At 41.6% G+C, this 25,557-nt stretch overlaps 1 protein-coding gene across 1 annotated transcript; it reads right to left on the bottom strand.

Moving 5' to 3' along the window:
- Positions 1-1,144: 1,144 nt before the first annotated feature.
- Positions 1,145-23,751, bottom strand: tpcn3 (two pore segment channel 3). The gene is made up of 19 exons (XM_039015895.1): positions 23,629-23,751; positions 22,698-22,780; positions 22,163-22,277; positions 21,555-21,683; positions 20,282-20,398; positions 20,003-20,121; positions 15,769-15,870; positions 12,325-12,451; positions 11,328-11,532; positions 10,881-11,025; positions 6,728-6,913; positions 6,160-6,224; positions 4,906-4,993; positions 4,595-4,664; positions 3,676-3,895; positions 3,251-3,341; positions 2,860-2,973; positions 2,328-2,440; positions 1,145-1,945 (listed from the first exon to the last, which is right to left on the bottom strand). The coding sequence occupies exons 1-19, from the start codon at positions 23,749-23,751 to the stop codon at positions 1,806-1,808; spliced, it is 2,352 nt and encodes a 783-aa protein (XP_038871823.1). The 3' UTR covers positions 1,145-1,805.
- Positions 23,752-25,557: the final 1,806 nt, after the last annotated feature.

Raw genomic sequence — 25,557 nt, 5'->3', positions numbered from 1 at the left:
TATTGTCCTGCTGAAAGGTGAATTCATCTCCCAGTGTCTGGTGGAAAGCAGACTGAAAAAAAATTTCCTTTAAGATTTTGCCTGTGCTTAGCTCCATTCCGTTTCTTTTTCTTCCTAAAAACTCCCCTGTCCTTAGAGATTACAAGCATAACCATAACATGACGCAGTCACCACTATGCTTGAAAATATGGAGAGTGCTACTCAGTAATGTGTTGTATTGGATTATCCCCAAACATAATATTTTTTATGCAAGACAAAAAGTTAATTGCTTTGCCACAATTTTTGCAGTATTACTTTAGTGCCTTGTTGCAAACAGGATGCATGTTTTGGAATATTTTTTCTGTACAGGCTTCCTTTTCACTCTGCCAATTCGGTTAGTGTTGTGGAGTAACTACAATGTTTTTGATCCATTCAGTTTACTATCACAGCCAATAAACTCTAACTGTTGGCGGTTTCCTTCCTCTCCGGCAACTGAGTTAGGAAGGACGTCTGCATCTTTGTAGTAACTGGGTGTATTGATACACCATCCAAAGTGTAATTAATAACTTCACCATGCTCAAAGGGATATTCACTGTCTTTTAAAAAATAATTTACCCCCATCTAGCAATAGGTGCCCTTCTTTGTGAGGCATTGGAAAACCTCCCTGGTCTTTGTGGTTGAAATTCACTGCTCGACTGAGGGACCTTACAGATAATTGCATGTATGGGGTAGTGACAAGGTACCGTAGTCATTAAAATAAATCATGTTAAAACACTTATTGCACACAGAGTCCATGCAATTTACTCCTGAACTTGAATAGGCTTGCAATAACAAAGGGATTGAATAATTGACATCTCAGCTTTTCATTTATGAATTTGTAAAAATACCCCATAATGCAGTGTAGGCCAGTGACATTTTTTTATTGCCTGTAAACACAACAAAAGTAGAACAAGCTAAGGGGTGTGAATACTTTGAAGGCACTGTAGCTATCCAACCGTTTCCAATCGCAATAATCACTGCACGGTGTCAGGTAGGGTAGGCTATGCACCAAACGGCCAAAGTTTACTTGAAAAAGTGACTGATGTCAGAGCAAACCAGTCTCTAGTAAATTAATGCTTGGTTACATGAAATGTTGGTTTGGCTGCACATAATACATCACAAGAAAGCCCTTAGCTGGTATGCTTTATTAATAGAGAAATAATGATGTACATAGATAGATACATAGATAATCAAACATCATTTGATTGATCTATAATCATTACAGAGTAATGGTTGGATGTGACTGAACTTCGAGGGCTGGTTCCTTGGACACAGATTAAACAATTGAGATTCTGCATTGAACATGTTTTTTAGTCCAGTAGAAGGCCTGATCTGTATCCGGTAAACTTTGCATAAATGACAATATAAATAAAGTAAAAATAAATGAGGAAAGTCTGTATTTGAGTCAGATTTCCCAATAGAAACAACCTTTTATGCTGCATCAAATTACCTCAGTAGATATTCCATTTGATATCATTTCAGTTTTCCCTTCATGATAGAGATTATCAAACAGCATTTGATAATCTATACTTAAACAAGAATACAATCTCATTTTTGATGAATGTGGATTGTGTGAGAGATTTACAAAAATAAGTAAATGAAAGAAAAATAGCTAGCTAAATATCACATCGAGGAATATTACCCGTTTAAAGTGTATTGTGTTTTACATAAACCTCTAGAAATATTTCATAAAATATAGTATTAGGTATGATAATATAAGGCATTCCAGTAAAAAAACAGAAAGCTAAATTAGAGTATTTGTGTATTTATTCCCTTTCTGACCACGGCTATACAGAATCAAAGTTTGGATTTGGGAAGTTCAGATTTGATGGGTTATTGGGATCGAAATCTTCGTCTTCCGCAAAATCCTCTGGGTCTAGGTCCGCCTCAAACATCCTCTGTAACAAACCATCCACGGTTTTGTATCCTGGGAGGAAGCAGGCAGAAAGCTGAGATCAGTACAGATGGTTAAAAGGGAAGGTCCTATTCAGGTAGAACTTGTCTAACAAAAAACACAAATGTACATTTTCCTATTGAAAACACAGGTTTTTGATAACCTTTTTCAGGGTAGTAAATCATAATTCATCACATACTGTGTTAAACTATGATGATTCAATGTGATTCTATGATTGTGCATTCAGAATACACAACACATTATAGCAGCCATAATATTTGAAAATGCATGAATTTTCATATGCATATATTTCCATACACGTTAATAGATTTCCAAGGTATAAAATGATGGTATGATACATACCACCATACAGGTGATTCAGACAGTGCTACAATGAATTCTCCTCAAAGCTTACTTTTACAGGCGATCTTGAACATGAGTGCAGGTTTTTCCTTGGTCGACTCAGAAGTGCCCATATCATTGTCGTTCGTTTCCATGGCATCCACCAAGTTTCCATCCAGTTTCTCTCTGATTGGCACAAAGAGAAAGCACAATAACATCAAGATAAACATGGCTGTTCAGGAGGATACATCATTACAGAACGTTCTGATGTTCTGAAATGTTTTGCATAGATTGTAGCAGCTATGATTGTCATGTTGAATAGGAAATCGTATCAACTCGATTCATCACATTTCTATCTGGAACACTGAATATTTCACCTCACTGAACATCCCCCAGTCTGCCACATCTACTGGCCAATAAGCAATTAGCAAACCCTTTATTTTAAGGCAGTGCATCATGAATACTGTATGTGGTTTAGCTTGGAACATGACTCATGGCTACAGGAAATTATGCATGCTACACTTTCACCCCTCTGACTCAATACGAAATCAAGCCATGGCATAAAAAATTATTCTTCTCTAATTGCAAAACTATCAGGCACGTACTGTTTGACGCCCAATTCCAGTTCCTCAATTTTCTTTTCCAGTGAAGATTGTAGATTACTTTGGTCTACGGTGTACTCCACGAAGAAGGCTTCCAGGACGAAAGCAATGAAAATACTGAGGGGGAAAAAAGCATGCGATACTCAATTCTCAAAGTGAGTTATCAAATACCAAGTCATATCACCACCTCCTAGGTACTCCTGCAGATCTGAAACTATTACATGGGTATAAGCAATATGGCGGACATTCCTCCAAGCCAATCAAAAGATTGGGGGGGGGGGGGGGGGGGGGGGGGGTGTAATAGGAGCTAGGGGTCGATTTGTAATTCAGCAATAGAGTATCATTGAGAAATGTTTGTTTGGTTCTCAGTATTTCAAAGGAAACTTGTTCTTACTTGATAATGATGATGACAACTACAATATGGAAGAGGACGAAGAACATCCTGGCTGAGATGTGAGTGACTGCGGTGAAACCGCTGGACAGCAGTGGGACCAACATTAAAGAAAATAATAAGACAGTAACAATTCTTCACCGAGTGGTCAAGTTAGCCTGGCAACTTTGAGAAACACTGAGAAACGACCCAGTTGTCTGGGTCCTAAAATAAGCCATGAAGACTGTTTAGTAAAGAAAAAGGAGTTACAGTGCAATTTCATCTCATTTTTAACCCTCTACACACTGTAAAGTTTTAGTCAGTGACCACTGCTTACTGTACATCACAGTACACAATTTCAATCTTGGAGCAACATTTTCACAAGAGTACATAAAAAGTATTGGTTTTTAGCTTAATATCTGTATTTCCCCAAGCTTGGAAAAGGATATCATGCCACTGGTTGACCACGGTGAGTTCCAGTAGGAGTATAAAAGAGGAAACGACGTCGTTAAAGTTGTTCCTGCAGTAGTTGTGCTTGGCGAACACTGAGTTTTTGAGCAGAGGGTTTCCACAGAATGCCTTAGCCGGATCAGTGGAGTTGGCCTCGAAAAAGAGTATTTTCCCTTTGAACAGCTCCATTCCCACCATGGCGAATATGTAATAGACCACCTGAAAAATACATGGGACATCTATGCAGTCAATCAATCAGTTGCAACACAGGATTACATAGAGGGATATTTCACTCCAATCAATTGTCTGATGTTTTCAGCCATCATAATACAGTAATGTAAATATGAGTCAATGACCAAGACCATCTCATTTGTAGATCCAGCTGTATGGCATAATCCAAAATGAACAGAAGACATAAGCACCCCAATTGTAATCCTTATCTTTTCCATTCATTTAGGGTTGAGGCATATAGCTGGATATACATAGCTCATAGATTGGGAATTTGATTCATCTTGACCTTTGACGCTTGTAAGGGATATCCGATGATTTCAATCTCATGAGCTTAGTTCAACTGAACCCAAAATACAGTATAAGCTTGTTTTACTCCAATGTTTGTAAACAAAGTAAATGTAAAACACCATATAGGCTCAAAACATGGTTCCAGCTATAATTACAATTTCATGGATGGTCAGTCCTTGCATCCATAGCTTTGTCGATGAATTTGAGAGTGGTTACATTTCTCCAGCCCCATCCCTCAGCTTTTTAGTGAAACAGTGGAGGGGAGTACACTTTGTTATCCTGATTGTCACTTTAAGCTCAATATGCAGGAATAGGGTCACACTTTGGTCCATAAATATCATTAATAAAACACAATAACTTCTTGGTGTAATTTAACTTAACTACACACAAAAAACTTACGATAATGAGCTGTCCGAATGTGAGTATCGTTGGTCCAATCTTGATGAGGGTGTTGATGATGGCACGGAACCTGAGGGGAGAGAGAACATCAGGAAAAGTTCCACGTCCAAGTCTATGAATAAGAATATCAAAATCAACCATATCCGACTTGTATAGGTCTTTCTGCAAATTCATTTTGTCACAGTAGCTACTGCAGATACTAGCGCTGGTAGTTAAGGGAAACGGTTTGATAATGTTTCACATCTTAATGTTGAAGCCCACACACACCAGACACTGCTCATACAGGAAATGGAAGTCCTTGACCTCCTAACCTTTTGATGTTGTCCACCACTCGTATGAGCCTCAGGATGCGCAGGATGAACACAATGTCTAGGATCTGACGGCTGGTGTAGCCTCCAGCTGGGACAAACCACATGAACATCACAACATGAGCGCCCGGCAGACTCGGAGGGCTAAATCATTTTACATGCATGTGTTCTATGATGCAAGAGGGCACCGACGATAGCATAAAGAAAAAAAGGACACAAAGAAAATAAACAGCATCCCAAGTCAACATAGGAGGCAGATGTTTGATTTATAGCGCTTTTCAACAAGCTCCTCACAGTAGGAAACACCTCATCCATCGCCAATGTATACCACCCACTACCAATGTCATTATATACTATACTGATTTTTCAATAATGTAATTGATGAGTATCTATCAGAAGTCATCAATAAAACATAAATAAAGTACTATTTTAATCTTTCATTGTACTTTTGCTCATTTTCAAAAATGAAACATAACGATGACCCCTCATTCAATAGGTTTAAAATAATACATGAAAGGGTCAAAGAGCTATGGGCAACAGAAACAATAGGGTGACTCCAACAAACCAATGAGAGGCTTACTATAGGTGACCTTCCACTCCTGCTTCCCAGAGCCAGCACAGCGTTGAAATAACGTAACACCCCAATGTTAGCTCAATGTCAACAGCAGCCAGCATTAACAATGAGCCGCCATCAGAGGGTGGCTCATGAGGAACAGCAAACCGCACACAAAAATGGGCAATTAAGTTGGATATTGTATTTGCCTTAATATAAACAATGACGGTAAAAGTTCTCTCAAATGGCATGGTGGACTACAATCTGAAATGTAGGCACACTGCTGCTGAGCCCTTAAAGAAAAATAACAAAGAAATAACAAATTTACTGTTTGTGAGGAAAGAGTGGAAGTCATCGATAACACAATGTGCTAGATTTAAAGACATATTGGGCCGGTTTCCCCCGGACGCAGATTATGCCTAATCCTGGAATAAAAAGCATGCTCAATGGAGAATCTAATGGAATTCTAATCCAGGACTACGTTTAGTCTGTGTCCAGGAACATGGCCCATTTTGCTTTTGAATCCTCAAACTTAAAAATATGTAGTAGTACACTGCTGGAATGGGCGTCGATGACATGGATGTCAATTAAGGCCTGATAGGTGGGGGGGCCACCTCTCTGATTCAGAGGGTTTGGGTTAAATGTCGAAGACCTGACTAGGTATCCCTTTTCCCTTCCCTAACACAGATTTAGGTTTTACTTACATAATTTCACTGCTGAATTGATGATCATAGCAATCAAGGCAGTGATGACAATGATGGTGTCAAACCTGTGTGCATAGTGGTGAGGAAGATATTACTACACAAGTAACTAAACCGAAGCAGAAACGGTCTCCTTTCATTGCAATTCAATCATCATATACCTAATCAGCTAGTACCACTTAAGTACGCAAGCCTTGGTCACAGAATTAGGGATGCTGCATCTACATGACGTAAGGGGAACATAAAACTTTGCTACTAATATTGAGCAGACCTGGGTTGAAATAGTACTGGTTTTCTTTCTTTCAACTTTAGCCGTGCTTGATTGAGCTTGGAACAGTCAAAAAAGTGCAGACCCTCAAAACGTTCAAAGTATTTGAAGGGAAAACAACAAATTATACTATGTATACTACTACTGCCTACATAAAGGGTTGGTTTCCCAGATTAAGATTGAGTTTTGTTCTGGATTAAAAAGCAAGCTCAATGGAGATTCTTCAGTAAGCATGCTTTTTAGTCCAGGACTAGGCTTAAATTGCTGCCCGCGTAACCGGACAAAAATGCTTGGGATTCTCACCAGTTCCAGAACTGGTGTCTGGAGAAGAAGGCACGCGGTTCGAAGCTGTACAGTTTGAGGAGGATCTCTAGGAGATAGAGAACCAGGAAAGCCCACTCTACGTTGGCTATCAGCGGGTCCTCCTCATCCAGGCCGATGAACACCGCGTTAACCAGGATGATCAGGTCGTAGGTGTACATGAACGCCCTGGATATCACACACACACACACACACGGAAAGAAACACAAAGATATACAGTGCCTTGGGAAAGTATTCAGACCCTTTGACTTTTTCCCACATTTTGTTACGTTACAGCCGTATTCTAAAATGGATTAAATACATAAAAATCCTCAATCTACACACAATACCCCATAATGACAAAGCAAAAAACAGGTTTTTAGAAATGTTTGCACATTTATTAAAAATAAAACAGAAATACCTTATTTACATAAGTATTCAGACCCTTTGCTATGAGACTCGAAATTGAGCTCAGGTGCATCCTGTTTCCATTCATCATCCGTGAGATGTTCCTACAACTTGTTTGGAGTCCACCTGTGATACATTTAATTGATTGGACAAGATTTGGAAAAACACACTTCTGTCTATATAAGGTCCCACAGTTGAGAGTGCATGTCAGAGCAAAAACCAAGCCATGAGGTCAAAGGAAATTGTCCGTAGAGCTCCGAGACAGGATTGTGTCGAGGCACAGATTTGGGGAAGGGTACCATAAAATGTCTGCAGCATTGAAGGTCCTCAAGAACACAGTGGCCTCCATCATTCTTAAAGTGGAAGAAGTTATATACCACCAAGACTCTTCCTAGAGTTGGCCGCCTGGCCAAACTGAGCAATCGGGGGAGAAGGGCCTTCGTCAGGTAAGTGACCAAGAACCCTGTCATGCTGACAGAGCTCTAGAGTTCCTCTGTGGAGATGGGAGAACCTTCCAGAAGGACAACCATCTCTGCAGCACTCCACCTATCAGGCCTTTATGGTAGAGTGGCCAGAAGGAAGCCACTCCTCAGTAAAAGGCACATGACAGCCGCTTGGAGTTTGCCAAAAGGCACCTAAAGACTCTCAGAGCATGAGAAACAAGATTCTCTGGTATGATGAAACCAAAATTTAACTCTTTGGCCTGAATGCATCTGGAGGAAACCTGGCATCATCCCTACGGTGAAGCACGGTGGTGGCAGCATCATGCTGTGGGGGTGTTTTTCAGTGGCAGGGACTGGGAGACTAGTCAGGATCGAGGCAAAGATTAACGGAGCAAAGTAGAGAGATCCTTGGTGAAAAGCTGCTCCAGGGCACTCAGGACCTCAGACTGGGGCAAAGGTTCACCTTCAACAGGACAACGACCCTAAGCACACAGTTAAAACCTCTTCCGGCTAGGGGGTGGTATTTTCACGTCCGGATGAAAAGCGTGCCCAAAGTAAACTGCCTGCTACTCAGGCCCAGAAGCCAGGATATGCATATAATTGGTAGATTTGGATGGAAAACACTCTAAAGTTTCTAAAACTGTTAAAATTATGTCTGAGTATAACCAAACTTATTTGGCAGGCGAAACCCGAGGACAAACCATCCAGGATTTTTTTGTTTGTTGAGGTGACTGTTTTCAATTGGTTTTCTATGTGAATCTAGATTTCTGAGGCATCTGGTTGCAGTTCATATGGCTTCCACTAGATGTCAACAGTCTTTAGAAATTGGTTGATGTTTTCCTTTGAGAAATGAAGAAGTAGCCATTTTCTTTCTGGGTAGATAGCCAAGTGGACTGTTTTGTTTGGGGCGCGTGACCTGAAGCTCGCTCCACTTTCATTTTATCCGCTATTGAACGCAGTTTATCCCGTCTTATATTTTATCGATTATTTACATTTTAAAATACCTAAAGTTGGATTAGTTGAAACACGGTGGCTGGATTAACAAGAAGTTAAGCTTTAATTTGGTGTATTGCACTTGTGATTGTATGAAAGTTAAATATAATTTTTTTTTTTTTATTGAATTTCGCGCTCTGCAATTTCACCGGATGTTGTCGAAACGTTCCGCTAGCGGAACCCCCAGCCGAAACAGGTTAAGACAACACAAGAGTGGCTTCGGGACAAGTCTCTCTAAGTCCTTGAGTGCCACTCAAGGACTTAGAGCCCGGACTTGAACATCTCTGGAGAGACCTGAAAATAGCTGTGCAGCTATGCTCCCCATCTAACCTGACAGAGTTTGAGAAGAAATGGGAGAAACTCCCCAAATAGAGGTGTGCCATGCTTGTAGTGTCATACCCCAAAAGACTCAAGATTGTAATTGCTGCCAAAGGTGCTTCAACAAAGTACTGAGTAAAGGGTGAGAATTCTTATGTAAAATGTGATGTTATTTACTTTAAATAAATTAGCAAACATTTCTAAAAACCTCTTTTTGCCTTGTCATTATGAGGTATTGTGTGTAGATTGAAGAAAACAAAACAATATACACTGCTCAAAAAAATAAAGGGAACACTTAAACAACACAATGTAACTCCAAATCAATCACACTTCTGTGAAATCAAACTGTCCACTTAGGAAGCAACACTGATTGACAATAAATTTCACATGCTGTTGTGCAAATGGAATAGACAAAAGGTGGAAATTATAGGCAATTAGCAAGACACCCCCAAAAAAGGAGTGATTCTGCAGGTGGTGACCACAGACCACTTCTCAGTTCCTATGCTTCCTGGCTGATGTTTTGGTCACTTTTGAATGCTGGTGGTGCTCTCACTCTAGTGGTAGCATGAGACGGAGTCTACAACCCACACAAGTGGCTCAGGTAGTGCAGTTCATCCAGGATGGCACATCAATGCGAGCTGTGGCAAAAAGGTTTGCTGTGTCTGTCAGCATAGTGTCCAGAGCATGTCCAGGCGCTACCAGGAGACAGGCCAGTACATCAGGAGACGTGGTGGAGGCCGTAGGAGGGCAACAACCCAGCAGCAGGACCGCTACCTCCGCCTTTGTGCAAGGAGGTGCACTGCCAGAGCCCTGCAAAATGACCTCCAGCAGGCCACAAATGTGCATGTGTCAGCATATGGTCTCACAAGGGGTCTGAGGATCTCATCTCGGTACCTATTGGCAGTCAGGCTACCTCTGGCGAGCACATGGAGGGCTGTGCGGCCCCACAAAGAAATGCCACCCCACACCATGACTGACCCATCGCCAAACCGGTCATGCTGGAGGATGTTGCAGGCAGCAGAACGTTCTCCACGGCGTCTCCAGACTCTGTCACGTCTGTCACGTGCTCATGTGCTCAGTGTGAACCTGCTTTCATCTGTGAAGAGCACAGGGCGCCAGTGGCGAATTTGCCAATCTTGGTGTTCTCTGGCAAAAGCCAAACGTCCTGCACGGTGTTGGGCTGTAAGCACAACCCCCACCTGTGGACGTCGGGCCCTCATACCACCCTCATGGAGTCTGTTTCTGACCGTTTGAGCAGACACATGCACATTTGTGGCCTGCTGGAGGTCATTTTGCAGGGCGCTGGCAGTGCACCTCCTTGCACAAAGGCGGAGGTAGCGGTCCTGCTGCTGGGTTGTTGCCCTCCTACGGCCTCCACCACGTCTCCTGATGTACTGGCCTGTCTCCTGGTAGCGCCTCCATGCTCTGGACACTACGCTGACAGACACAGCAAACCTTTTTTTCACAGCTCGCATTGATGTGCCATCCTGGATGAACTGCACTACCTGAGCCACTTGTGTGGGTTGTAGACTCCGTCTCATGCTACCACTAGAGTGAGAGCACCACCAGCATTCAAAAGTGACCAAAACATCAGCCAGGAAGCATAGGAACTGAGAAGTGGTCTGTGATCACCACCTGCAGAATCACTCCTTTTTTGGGGGTGTCTTGCTAATTGCCTATAATTTCCACCTTTTGTCTATTCCATTTGCACAACAGCATGTGAAATTTATTGTCAATCAGTGTTGCTTCCTAAGTGGACAGTTTGATTTCACAGAAGTGTGATTGACTTGGAGTTACATTGTGTTGTTTAAGTGTTCCCTTTATTTTTTTGAGCAGTGTATTTTAGAATAAGGCTGTAACAAAATGTGGAAAAAGTTAAGGGGTCTGAATACTTTTCGAAGGCACTGTCTACTTTCAGATACTTTCACACGCTCCCCCAAACCTCTTCCCTGTACGTCTGCTGAGTAACGTCTACACTCATTGGCTGCACTCACCTGTGCTGGACCATGCGGCAGACGAGACGACTGGGGGAGGAGAGATAGAGAGAGGGGAGCCATGTCTTGAGGGGGTGAGGCCGTGACTTCATCATGATCACCTGGATGTTCAGGAGGTCCGCAAGCTGAACAAATGCCACTTTCCCTGCACAGGTGGATGGACGGATTAAATGAATTAAGGCTTCAGCTCAAAGCAGGTGCTGCATTTGTCATCTTGGGTAACACTACGGTCGCGTTCCAGGGTAACTACATTGCAGGCATTGCATTGCATGAACCAATGGTTGTGTACCATGTCAGTGACTGGGAATTTTGACTTCAAATGGCTATATCATATGATGTGGATGTTAGCTGACATATTAAACACCTATACAGGTCCATCTGCAATTTACTCAGCATGTAACACAGCTTTGTGTGGGTCTCTCTGTGAAGTAGACGCCAACCACTCACCTATGCAGCCTTTGTTGTTGTCGTCGGAGACGCTCCACAGAAGCTCCCTGTGAGCGTTGCTGATGTCCGGCTGGACGAACCGCACAAGCTGGTTCCAACAGGCCTGGCTTACCACAGGCTCCTCCTCTCCCTTCCTCTCCTGCAGCACGCCGAAGGCACGCACCATCTTGTGCCTCTTGGCCCTGACGAGCTGCCGAACTTCTTCCTGATTGGGTACATAGGATAGGAGTAGGATGAAGTTGCCCGTAGACACTGACCTTGGCTCAGTTTAGCATTTACCCCACAAATGGTTGAGGTTAGGAATGGGGGAGGGGATCCTAGACCTGGACCTAGAGGAAACTTCACCACAAAGCACATGGGTAAAGTGACATCACTTGACCTACAACCTCAGATCAGTGAAGATGAAGGAAAGCATACTTTAGACTACAAACACCCACCTAGGGAAAGTGATGAGAGGGTTATCATAAATGAGTCCTTTTAGACACCACACAATTATCAGCCGCTCACTTTTCTCACCAACTCAGCGGGCTTGTGGTTAGAGTGTCCGCCCTGAGATTGGAAGGTTAGGAATTCGATGACCAGCGGCGTCATACCAAAGACTGTAAAAATGGGACCTGGTGGGTCTCTGCTTGGCACTTAGCATTAAGGAGATTTGAGGGTAAGGCCCTGCGATAGACTAGCATCCTTTCTTGGGGGGTGTACTTGTACACCAAGCTGCCTTAAGCTACAGAGCCAGGAGATTCTCCTATGAGCCATTCCATCTCACACAAGCCAAGGCTACTTACATTTTAAAGTCACCAATATTGAATTTCATAATAAAACACAAAAGCACTCAAAATAGCTACCTTTAAGCAACAACCTATCAAAGTTATGTGACGTTCAACTAGCTCATTCAGACACGCTCTGACACAGAATGAAACAAATCATATCAGAACCAACAAAAGGAGCAAATCTGCAAAGAAATTGCTTATATCATTGTCGTGTCCACCCACTCTACCTTCAGGTACTTTTTGTAGTTGTTGTACACGACCGCCAAGAACACTGACATGAAGATGTAGGTGTTGATGAGGATATAGGTGATGAAGAACACAGCAAAGAAAACGCTGAAGTTGTACGCTGGCATCCTACGTAGGGAAAAAGACAAAAATACAAAAAGATTTGTCCACGTAAGTGTCTGTATATTAAAGATTAAACAATTAAATTACTCATGTGATATTTTACAGTTTAGTCATTTAGCAGAGGTTCTTATCCAGAGCGACTAACAACCAGTTTATTCAACTTCAGTAGGCAAAACCCACCATGTATCACCATCATTGCAAGTATAATCTACTCCCAGCAAAATTGTTGTAGGTTTATTAGGTACACCACCCTTTCACGGAAATGGTTCGCTCCTACAGACAGGGAGTCACGTGGCCGTGGCTTGCTATATCAAGCAGGCAGATAGGCAGAGACATTCAATTACTGTTCAATTGAACATTAGAATGGCAAAACGAGGGACTTAAGCAACTTTGAACGTGGTATGATCGTCAGTCCTAGGTGCGACGGTTCCAGTATCTCAGAAATGTCTGTCTACCTGGCCTTTTCACGCGCGCCAGTGTCTAGGGTTTACCGAGAATGGTGCATCCGTCCACAAATCGGTAAATAACGGCGCAGTACAACAGTGGTGTGCTGAACGGCATCTCGGGAACGCACAACTCGTCGGTCTTTGACACGGATGGGCTATAACACCGGGTTCCATTCCTATCAACTAATAACAAAAATAAGCAGCTCCAGTGGGCACGCGATCGCCAACACTGGACAATTGAGGAAAAGTGGAAAGTGGAAAAACATTGCCTGGTCTGACAAATCAAAGTTCCTGTTGCGTCATGTTGGTGGCAGAGTCAAGATTTGGCCTAGACAGCATGGGTCCATGGCTCAATCCTGCTTGGTTTCAAAGGTATGGGCTGGTGGTGGTAGGGTAATGTTTTCCTGGTACACGTTAGGTCCCTTGAGCAACGTTTCCATGCCCCGGAGAATTCAGGCTGTTCTGGAGGCAAAGTGTGATCCGACCCAGTACTATATGGGTGTACCTAATAAACTGGCCACTGAGTGTATATAGAAAGGGGCATGCACTTTGAGCTTAAAGTTGCACTACAAATCAAAAGTCATACAGTTAAAGCTAGAATCCTTAAATGCTACATCCATTTTCTGACTTTTAAATTAATGATAAATACCCATTGATTCTTAACTTCTTATGGCTGCAAGCCCGACGTCGGTACACTTATGACAACAGCCAGCTCAAGTGCAGGGCGCGAAATTCAAAATATATATTTTTAAAATATTTAACTTTCACACATTAACAAGTCCAATACAGCATATGAAAGGTACACATCTTGTGAATCCAGCCAACATGTCCGATTTTTAAAATGTTTTACAGCGAAAACACCACGTATATTTTTGTTAGCTCACCACCAAATACAAAAAAGGACAGACATTTTTCACAGCACAGGTAGCATGCACAAAGCCAACCTAACTAACCAAGAACCAACCAAACTAACCAACAAACAACTTCATCAGATGACAGTCTTATAACATGTTATTCAATAAATCTATGTTTTGTTCGAAAAATGTGCATATTTCAGGTATAAATCATAGTTTACATTGCAGCTACAATCAGAAATTGCACCGAAAGCAGACAGAATAATTACAGACACCAACGCCAAATAACTAAATACTCATCATAAAACATTTCTGAAAAATACATAGTGTACAGCAATTGAAAGACAGGCATCTTGTGATTCCAGCCAATATTTCCGATTTATCAAGTGTTTTACAGCGAAAACACAATATAGCGTTATATTAGCTTACCACAATAGCCAAAAACACAAGCAATTTCCCAGTAGCAAAAGTAAGCGATCGTAACAAACAAGCAAAAGATATATAATTTTTGACTAACCTTGATTTTCTTCCTCAGATGACAGTCCTATAACATCAGGTTATACATACACTTATGTTTTGTTCGAAAATGTGCATATTTAGAGCTGAAATCAATGGTTACACATTGTGCTAACTTAGCTACTTTTTCCCACTATGTCCGGATTTTTACTGACACTTTTTCTGACACACATATTCTGACCAAATAGCTATTCATAAACATAACTAAAAAATACATGTTGTATAGGAAATGATAGATCCATTAGTTCTTAATGAAATCGCAGTGTTAGAATTCTAAAAATAACTTCATTACGATATGCAGCTTCGGTATAGCTAGAGTACCCAAACGTTGGGCGCCCACGACTAGTTCACATGTACGACAGATATATGAAATAGCATCATAAAATGTTTCTTACTTTTGCTGATCTTCCATCAGAATGTTGGACAAGGTGTCCTTTGTCCAGAACAATCGGTGTTTGGATTTAGAACGGCAACTTTCCCTCTTCAATTAGCAAGCACACTAGCCAGGTGGCACGACGCTCTCCATGTCAACAAACGGAAGAGAACGGAACACGGCAAAACTCCCGAAAAATTTTCAATAATCTGATGAAACTTTATTGAAAAAACATACTTTACGATGATATGGTCACATGTATCAAATAAAATCAAAGCCGGAGATATTAGTCGACTATAACGGCAGCTAAACAGAAGGCAAATCCATGTCCCCCTGCGCGCTCTCTAGAAAACCGGAAATGAGGGACACGTCATACAAAGAGGATTTATTCCACTTCAGACCAAGATAAACACGAAATTTCTTCTCTCACCGCCTCTTGACATCCAGGGGAAGGTGTATGAAGTGCACGTATACTCTTACGTATCATGCCCATGTATAGGCAGGAAGTAGAACAGAGCATCGATTTCAGACTTTCCACTTCCTGGTCAGGAAGTTTGTGCCAAATGAGTTCTGTTTGACTCACAGATATAATTCAAACGGTTTTAGAAACTAGAGAGTGTTTTCTATCCAATAGTAATAATAATATGCATATTGTACGAGCAAGAATTGAGTACGAGGCCGTTTGAAATGGGCACCTTTAATCAGAGCTACTCAATACTGCCCCTGCAGCCATAAAAAGTTAAAGAATAACTGATAAATGCCTCATGAGCTCAGTCCAACTGTCATACTCCATCAGAACCCAAAACATAAGATTGTTTACAAACATTGGAGTAAAAACAAACACTGTCTAGCCTCAAAACATGGTTAAAACTATATTTGTGATATAGTGGATGGTCATCCCTTGCATTCATAGCTCTGTCTATGAATTTGACAGTGGTTACATTTCTCAAAGCCCATCCCTAAGCTTTTTACCAAAACAGAGGTGGGGTGCCAGCTTTGTTATTTTTTCAATTAAGGATTCTAGCTTTAAAAAGAAGAATTCAAATATTGCTAGATTTCATTAAAAAAATCACAATAAAGTCTTAACAAAAATCATAAGGAAATATGGTTGGATAATGTATCCAGGGTACTCACATGATATCCGGGCTGTTGGCAGTCGTGACTAGGACATAGAGATCAAAGACAATCTCCAGATAGTTGGTGAAATAGGGGCGTCCCTCTATTGTTTTAAGGCCCCTAGGGAGAAAGCAGCAGCACAAATGTGGTGTGCATTATGTCCAACAACAATGCCCCCCCCCCCCCACCAAAATAAAACTTCAGAAATCACCCTGGTTGAGTGTCTAAGGGCAACTTGATCCTAGCCCCCTCCCTCTTTGCAAACAGGAAGTATGGATGGATGTCCTCTACTAACCACACAAGGACGGTGTAGGATGACATAACCATCAGAAAGAAAAACAGTGCTCTGAGGGGCTAAGATTAGGTTTGGGATAGAAAAGCTGATTCTAGACCTTCTCTTATAGAGGCAACTACGGTAGTTTTCAGAGCAACTTTATGAAGTGCTATGCATTTGGTAGTAATTCTTTGCTTGCCAACTATACCAGACCAGCATGGGTGCAGGCTTTTGTTCCAACCCAGCATGAACACGCCTGATTCAACTAATAAAAGGCTTGATAGAATAGGAGTTGAATCAGATTTGTTAACCCTAGTTTTGTTTTTTTAATTTCTTATTTTTTTAAGTAAAAAATTGTTTGCTTCCCTACCCCAAGTTTTCATGTGTGGGTCAAATATGACCCGTATGTATTTCCTATGGAATCCACTGCATTGCACTCGTCAAATTGACTTTTCTTTGTTACAACAATAAAATTGAAGTAATTAATATAATCTTGTTTTTAATGTTCATTAATCACCGTTTTCATTTCTCCTTTTTAACTCATTGAGTAAAAGCAGTTTCATAAAGAGGCTCATAAGAATGTAGACAGATATACAGTTGAAGTCGGAAGTTTACATACACCTTAGCCAAATACATTTAAACACTTTTCACAATTCCTGACATTAATCCAAGTAAAAATTCCCTGTTTTAGGTCAGTTAGGATCACCACTTTATTTTAAGAATTTGAAATTTCAGAATAATAGAAGAGATAGAATGATTTATTTCAGCTTTTATTTCTTTCATCACATTCCCAGTGGGTCAGAAGTTTACATACACTCAATTAGTTTTTGGTAGCATTGCCTTTAAATTGTTTAACTTGGGTCAAACGTTTCAGGTAGCCTTCCACACGCTTCCCACAATAAATTGGGTGAATTTTGGCCCATTCCTCCTGACAAAGCTGGAGTCAGGTTTGTAGGCCTCCTTGCTCGCACACACTTTTTCAGCTCTGCCCACAAATGTTCTATAGGATTGAGGTCAGGGTTTTGTGATGGCCACTCCAATACCTTGACAATACCTTAAGCCATTTTGCCACAACTTTGGAAGTATACTTGGGGTCAATGTTCATTTGGAAGACCCATTTGGGACTAAGCTTTAACTTCCTGACTGATGTCTTAAGATGTTGCTTCAATATATCCACATAACTTTCCACCTCATGATGCCATCTATTTTGAAGTTCACAAGTCCCTCCTGCAGCAAAGCACCCCCACAACAGGATGCTGCCACCCCCGTGCTTCACGGCTGGGATGGTGTTCTTCGACTTGCAAGCGTCCCCCTTTTTCCTCCAAACATAACGATGGTCATTATGGCCAAACAGTTATATTTTTGTTTCATCAGACCAGAGGACATTTCTCCAAAAAGTACAATCTTTGTCCCCATGTGCAGTTGCAAACCCTAGTCTGGCTTTTTTTAATGGCGGTTTCGGAGCAGTGGCTTCTTCCTTGCTGAGCGGCCTTTCAGGTTATGTCGATATAGGACTTGTTTTACTGTGGATATAGATACTTTTGTACCCGTTTCCTCCAACATCTTCACAAGGTCCTTTGCTGTTGTTCTGGGATTGATTTGCACTTTACGCATCAAAGTACGTTCATCTCTAGGAGACAGAACGCATCTCCTTTCTGAGCGGTATGACAGCTGCGTGGTCCCATGGTATTTATACTTGCGTACTATTGTTTGTACAGATGAACGTGGTACCTTCAGGCGTTTGGAAATTGTTCCAAAGGATGAACCAGACTTGTGCAGGTCTACAATCTTTTTTCTGAGGTCTTAGCTTATTTCTTTTGATTTTCCCATGATGTCAAGCAAAGAGGCACCGAGTTTGAAGGTAGGCCTTGAAATGCATCCACAGGTACACCTCCAATTGACTCAAATGATGTCAATTAGCTTATCAGAAGCCATGACATCATTTTCTGGATTTTTCCAAGCTGTTTAAAAGGCACAGTCAACTTAGTGTTTGTAAACTTCTGACCCACTGGAATTGTGATAGAGAATTATAAGTGAAATAATCTGTCTGTAAACAATTGTTGGAAAAATTACTTGTGTCATACACAAAGTAGATGTCCTAACCGACTTGCCAAAACTATAGTTTGTTAACAAGAAATTTGTGAAGTGGTTGAAAAACAAGTTTTAATGACTCCAACCTAAGTGCATGTAAACTTCCGACTTCAACTGTACAACCAAAATGGTTTAACAGATGCTGGATGAGGAAGCCATTTGTGCCTCTGACTCAGAAGTATCCAATTCAGATGGCACAGACTATGTGCCTGTGGGTAAAGTTGGAGTTGTGGATGCACCTGGTAGTCCAGCTGTTCTAGAAGATTATACAGATGGGGAGGACTCCTCTGAGGAGGAGAGTGAGTAAAAAGGGGTCTTACTGGAGTGAACATCTCCCACCACTAAAGACAGGACCAGAATCCATAACATCCTGAGGATCTGCCCAGGGCCTGTGCCGGGGTCAACAGTTGTGTCACCAAAAGTTGCCTTGGATCTGTTCATTAGTGACAACATCATTGAGGAGGTCCTAAAGTGTACACATTTAGAAGGATGGAGAAGAGCGACAGCAAAAGGGACAGAGTGGAGAGAGGTCAACAAAGAGGAACTAAAGGCCTTCATTGGTTTAACCCTCCTCTCAGGCATGGAGAACCGGTAGGATATCTCCACACGGGAGCTATTTTTGGATCCACTGCAGAATCCAATGTATAAGGCCACCATGTCGGTTCGGAAGATATGAGGATATCCGTCGATACCTGAGGCTTGATGACAAGAGGACCAGTGTGTTCAGAGAAGCAACGGACCACCTGGCAGCCTTCTGGTATGTGTGGGACCTTTTCCCGGACAAACTGTAGAGAAAGGTTCATCCCCAGCGATTGCGTCACAGTGGACGAGCAGTTTTCCTCCAGACGTGACACTTGGCATTCCGTCCAATGAGTTCAATCTTGGTTTCATCAGACCAGAGTATCTTGTTTCTCATGGTCTGAGAGTCTTTATGTGCCTTTTGGCAAACTCCAAGCGGGCAATCATGTGCCTTTTACTGAGGAGTGGCTTCCATCTGGCCACTCAACCATAAAAGGCCTGATTGGTGGAGTGCTGCAGAGATGGTTGTCCTTCTGGAAGGTTCTCCCATCTCCACAGAAGAACTGAGGCAATGGAAAGCTGTGGGGTGATGAAAGAGAGCCATGCCACCACCACTCAGAGCAGGCAGGGCCAGAAGAGAAAGAAGTGCCAGCTCTGCCCAAGCGCAAAGGATAGGAAAGTCAGCTGCTGGTGTTCTCAGTGCAACACACCCGTCTGCAAAGAGCACAGTCACATGCTTGTTGTTTGTAACAAATGCATGGACCAAGACAGCATAAGTAAGCATCACACACACGCAAACTTTGTTCCTTTTAGTGTTCATGTTTTCTAAATTCACAATTGTCAGTGTTGTCATTTATATTGATGATGAACTTTGGATTTTCAAATAAATGTTAAGAAATATTATAAAACATGCTTAAGGTGGTTTTATTTTGTTCTTCATACTAAAAGGTTGAATGTGAAACTTTGATTGTAAGAAAAAGATGCTAATATTGTCAATATCCGTTATGGAATTTCATAATATGTTATCATTGAAATGTGTATCAAACTGTTGAAGAGCGACTAAAAACATTTTAAACAATAAAATAATAATTAAAAGGTCCAAATCATCACTCAAAATAATTATGTTCGACAAAATGGATAATATTTTAGACCCATATCAATAAAACACAGATATTACATTATCGGGTCATTTTGACCCGGCATATGCATTCTTGTGGCGCCATGTTTACTATGCATCCTAGGGTTAATGCTTGGCTGGAATAAAGGCCTGCATTTAGACCAGGCCTCTGCAGACAAAATGGTCACCCCTGTTCTAGATTTTACAATGCTGGCAGGTCATGCCCATATGACTTCCTGATCCTGACTTACCTTTTCCCAAAGAGTTTGAGGGCCATGAGTGAGAACATGAGCACACTGAACATGAAAAGCAGGAAGACATAGAGGATCTGAGGCAGTGCGTTCCGGATGCTTCGGAACGCTCTCCGGAGCTGGAGGAAGGAAGAGAGAATGTGAGTGAGTGACAGAAAGGGAAAGGGGATACCTAGTCAGTTGTACAACTGAATGCATTAAACCGAAATGTGTCTTCCGCATTTAACCCAATCCCTCTGAATCAGGGGGAAAATGGTGTGTGTGACAGACAGACTTTACCTGTCGTCCCTCAGTGATATTGACCAGTAGGAGGGGCCTCAGTACCCGCGACCAGCGGACAGCGTAGAAACCACTGGCTTTCAACGCCCCATAAATTATCATATCAACAAGTGAGAGCTGAGGAGGAGAAAAATGTCAATTATTACCTCGTTTCTTTCATTGTAATGGGAGTAGTTATTCAAAGCTAAATTCCAAATCGGCTTCTAACGACTCCTGGAGATCAAAGTAAATTGTATAGATTTAGTGTGGTAATTGTATTGTAGCCATATTGTTTCCATCTATCCAATCCTGAAGCGGGTGAGTGTAATGGCTAGTGATTGATTTGCAATTCAGCATTTTGGATTATTTCAGAGCAATTCTCAAACTTCCTAAATTGGAGCCCAGTGTTGGAAGTTGGAATTGGGTTCCAACATTGGGCTCCACTTTTCCACACACTGCTCAATCAAGAGTCAACACCACCCCAGTCATACAATTTACATTGAAATATGTTTTACCACCTATATATATATATCTATCGCTACCAATACATGTTTGGATACATGGTCAATACAGGAGTTAGCGGTGTCCAACAGTGCATTCAAAATGAGTCATTTGTTTATTCTGAATCAAACTGAGTCATAGCGTTAACACTAGGCAGTAACTAGGAGTTGAGAATCCCTGACACAGGGAAACTTCGGGCTAAAGGTTGTTTCACAACAATGTGCAAAGCACTTCTCAGCACATTCTCAACTTGTCATACAGTTCCTTCAAATGCTGCTACACTGACAGTCACTGGGTGCATTTCCCAATTCCTTCTTGGCCAAAGTATTATGCGATTTCTTTCAACGACCGAGACTAATACATGTTAGCAATACCTTGGTTTTGGATTTGATTCCAGTATTGTTCATATATACAGAATATGTATAAGCTGTCGCCGGATAAGAAGTATTATAATAAATTAAAATGTATTATTCAGGTACCTGTATCTAGACAGAGATATGCATACTGAATCACAATGACCCTAGTGTTCATGTCTTGTGAGGAGAGGTAGGAGAGAGCAGAGCAGACAAGGAATTTCCGATGTAGTAGTTGGACAAATAAAGTTGTATTGTACTATATTGTATTTCACTAAAGAACATGAGGGTAATACGCACTCCCTAAACTTGAGTACACCAGGGCTGGGCTGAAAAATAATACAGATAAGAAATGAGAGGTCCGCGGAATATTGCTGTTCCCCTGTGCTTTATTCCTGCACCTAAAAATTATTCCATTGCAGTAGTTGAGTCGCGCCTACCAAAATGATGACAAAGATGCAGATGTTCTTGGGGTCTTTCCAAAACCTTTCCCGGGGAATGACTTTGGCGTAATGCACAAGCCGAGCAGTGAAGGCTGCCAGACAGACAAGCTCGATCACTGAGGTCACCTGAGGGAGACAAAAACAATGTGTGCCTGCTATCAATTCGGGGAAAAATGGTATATGCACAACCAATTGTTAGCAATTCAATCCAGTTTGACCGGGGTGGTGTTCATTTGGTGCAAACAGGAAAAAAATGCTTTGAAACAGGAGGGGTTACATGAACTTGTTCAATGAGAATATTTCAGTTTCAGAACATTTCTGCAATGTGCCCTAGGCCTAATGAACACGACCCTGGTACTCTCATCAAAAAACAGAGGTCACACACAGTGCTACACATAATACAACTGTCGGACAACTGTGGATATATTTAAAACATGAAAAGAGCAATACAACAAGCCTAAAGAAACTGGGTTATTTGTAACGGTTTCAAGAGACAATTCCTGCATACTGCTTGGAATGCTTCATTATCTCTCGGCCAAAATATTTGCGTTTTAAAAGACTGAGAATTGCACCAAGTTGAGAGGAATATCATTGTGGATATCTACCCATATTGGCAGAGGGACAACGGCTGGGTCTTCAAAGATGGCCAAAGCCAGGTCCACTAGGATGAACGCATACACCAGGATCTGCAACCCCCAATGGTTATAGAGCAAGTACAATCTGTGGGAAAAAAGCAACAACCAGAATCATATTTCAACGGAATTATCCAATATCTTCAACCATATATAGTCAGAGAGAGGGTTGTCTTTTTTCCCCCGTCTGTTCCTCACACACACACACACACACACACACACACACACACACACACACACACACACACACACACACACACACACACACACACACACACACACACACACACACACACACACACACACACACACACACACACACACACACACACAAATACGGCCTATGATAGCAGGACTACCTTTAATGCTATCCTTAAGCTACAAGTGACAAGATTCTATCTATTTGTATTTATTCTAATACACGCTCTGTCTATTTCGATATATTCAACCAGTTGAATGCTCTGGAAACTATAACCTAACATCATTAAACATAACCATCTCTACCTACCTTATAGCTTGAGGTGTTGTGTCAAAAAAGATGTTCCTGTTATACTGGGCGTCTGACACGTACACTGCTGCCAGGTCAAAATCCTGGAACACCCCCACAGACAATAAAAGCAGCCGGTGAATACTCTACGCAAATGAAACCTTTAGTATATATGCAATATCATAGCCATATCTAGACAACACAAAACAGTAGGGTCTATAGGTTTATTATATGTATAAAGTGTCTCAAGGTAGGAATGCTGATCTAGGATCAGCACCCACCTGTCCATGTAAAAAGGTAAAACTGTGATCCCAAGTCAGCACGACCACTCTAAGACGCTTGAAAAATACAGGCGCTGGGTGAAAAATGAAGTGTGTGATCCAACTGGTCAAGTCATGCAATGGGTACAGTTTATGATCATATGAATCCATGGGATCCTTGATGTCAGTAAAGCATTAGAGCAAATAGGGACATTGACTATGTATAATGTACATAGGCTGATAAGTGTCAAGGCAACACAGTCAACTGAAGATAATTAAGTAACGTTAGTGTGCAATGAACCAAAATTCTAATTTCAAGTGGAAAAGGCTCCGCCCAATATAGGCAAACAAACATGATGACATGTATAATATAAACGTTAAAGGAAAACACGCGTGGTGTGTTGGCTGTGACAAAACGGATTATTGCCATGCCAGTAAGAGAGCCTATAGTTGGAGCATGACTATTTCATGCATTATTATCATGATTTAAAAAAATATACAGCTTACAGTAGGCCAGAGCAACTTTATAAAACTATGCATATACGGTACTCTGCACGAACGCAAACAACTTACGTATGAGGTTATGTGATGAGACAACGACAGAAAGAAAATACTATATAACGTATCACTTGGAAATGTAACGGAGCACCGATAGGTGATACGTCAGCAACATTCTACAAAATATCACTTACACCCTTTGTCTTTCCGTTCACAGTTTCAGATGTATGTCCACTGTTTCTTATCCCCTTTCCATTTTCCGGCGCCTCTTCTGGAGTGATTTCCTTTTTATCTGGTTCAGACATTGTTTTTAGCATTACATTTCCCTTGAAAATGTACTTTTCTCCTCTTTCGTAGGCCTAGATAAACTATTCGCTCCTGTTAAGTTAGCAGGATATCCCGTGATTGAGTTGGGAGTCGTCCCCCCCAAAATTGTTATAACTCCTGTTTTCTTGCACGTTACTGCGTCTGCTACATATACGTCCCTCAAATATCACACATTTTTGTCGAATTGAAGGCATGCTAACATTTTGACCTCCTGTCGTAATCGGAGGATGGAATAGCCTACTTTAAAAAAAATGATAACAGAAAGATTGTGAAGGGAATGCTGTATGCCAGGATTTTTTATCTGTCATGTGACAATTTTAGCGGAAATAGCGGAGGAGAGACGAAACGTTATTGCTTAAGTAGAGTTGCCAGAATGTGAGAACTCTTGGGATGTGAGAACTCAAGGTCCGTATAGCACTCGAATTAGAGAAAACATGATGTTAAAGTTAAACTGATGCTATACACAGTGTACAAAACATTAGGGACACCTGCTCTTTCCATGACAGGTTGACCAGATGAATCCAGGTGAAAGCTATGATCCCTTATTGATGGCACCTGTTAAATCCACTTCAATTAGTGAAGATGAAGGGGAGGATACAGGTTAAATATGGATTTTTAAGCCTTGAGATACTGGCGTGTGTATGTGTACCATTCAGAGGGTGAATTGGCAAGACAAAACATTTAAGTGCCTTTGAACGTTGTATGTTAGTCATAGATGCGGGAAGTAGGGGTGAACATCTCCTGCTCTGACTGCAAAGCTGGGAGGGACCGGGCCCCCACGGCAGCACCCGCTGCTCGTTGAGAAGAGTAAGAACGATACGTGCTTTCACGTCAGAGTCTCAAAGTCCCCAATAACACCAGAAACAGTTGCTAGCTTCATTGAAAATTTGTCGCTAGAGGGGTCTGAATACTCGCTAAATATAGCGACAAAGTTGCTAAGTTGGCAACACTGCACCTGGGGGCGATACTTTTCACAAAAGTAGTGCACTGGGCCTTTAATAGTCCTGTATTAGCAGTCTGATATGTGCCAGTGTGGGCAAAAAAATCCCAAACTATGATGGTAGTAGGTGACAGGAGCACCAGTTTGGGTGTGTCAAGAACTGCAACGCTCCTGGGTTTTTCATGCTTAACAGTTTCCCAAGTGTATCAACAATTGTCCACCACCCAAAGAACATCCAACCAACTTGACTCAACTGTGGGAAGCATTGGAGTCAACATGGGCCAGCATCCCTTAAACTTTGATCATTAATGCTTTACTTTGCTTTTGATAACATTAGCCATGTTTCCATCAAACCATTTTATTTTCCAGCCATTTTGTATACAATTTTAGGGGCCTTATTTATACGCTTGTGACATGATGATCGGTGCTTGACTTGCAAATAAAGACAAATACAAATGATCTTGCTCTCATTGTAACCAGGTAGGGTTTATTACCTACTAAGCATGGCCTGACAGTGACTTTTTTTGTGTGTAGTCCAGCGGCCTTGATTTCAACGTTCCTAAGATTTTTGGTCCGTACCAAAAATGACTAATTTCAGGAAACTAGGCGTATGTCACTCCTTGACAGGAGAGCCATTTTTTTGGGGGGGCAAAAATGCCTTCTAGAACATGTACGCTTTCATGTGCCTTCATAAAAACTTGTATACCATCTGTAAATACGAAAACAATTGTTAAATTATGAGCCTAGTTGGTTTAGCCGCGGAAAACGTCAGGAATCTTCCCGCTAGCTGGCTGAGATAATGAATGGGCTGGACATCCCGAGAGTTGAGTTTGGATTGGTCTGCCATGTAGCAAGC

This window comes from Salvelinus namaycush, chromosome 2, assembly GCF_016432855.1.
Source record: "Salvelinus namaycush isolate Seneca chromosome 2, SaNama_1.0, whole genome shotgun sequence".
Taxonomy (NCBI): domain Eukaryota; kingdom Metazoa; phylum Chordata; class Actinopteri; order Salmoniformes; family Salmonidae; genus Salvelinus; species Salvelinus namaycush.
Note: the sequence above shows the minus strand (reverse complement) of the source record. Positions and strands in the feature narration are given on the sequence as shown.

Excerpts from the sequence above, each read along its gene's own strand:
- tpcn3 (XM_039015895.1), bottom strand. The coding sequence starts at position 23,751 with ATGCTAAAAACAATGTCTGAACCAGATAAAAAGGAAATCACTCCAGAA. Across the intron at positions 12,452-15,768 it reads GCCAACAGCCCGGATATCAT|GATGCCAGCGTACAACTTCA; the intron begins GTGAGTACCCTG and ends TTCCCTACGTAG. Across the intron at positions 4,994-6,159 it reads CAATTCAGCAGTGAAATTAT|CTGGAGGCTACACCAGCCGT; the intron begins GTAAGTAAAACC and ends GGTTTGTCCCAG.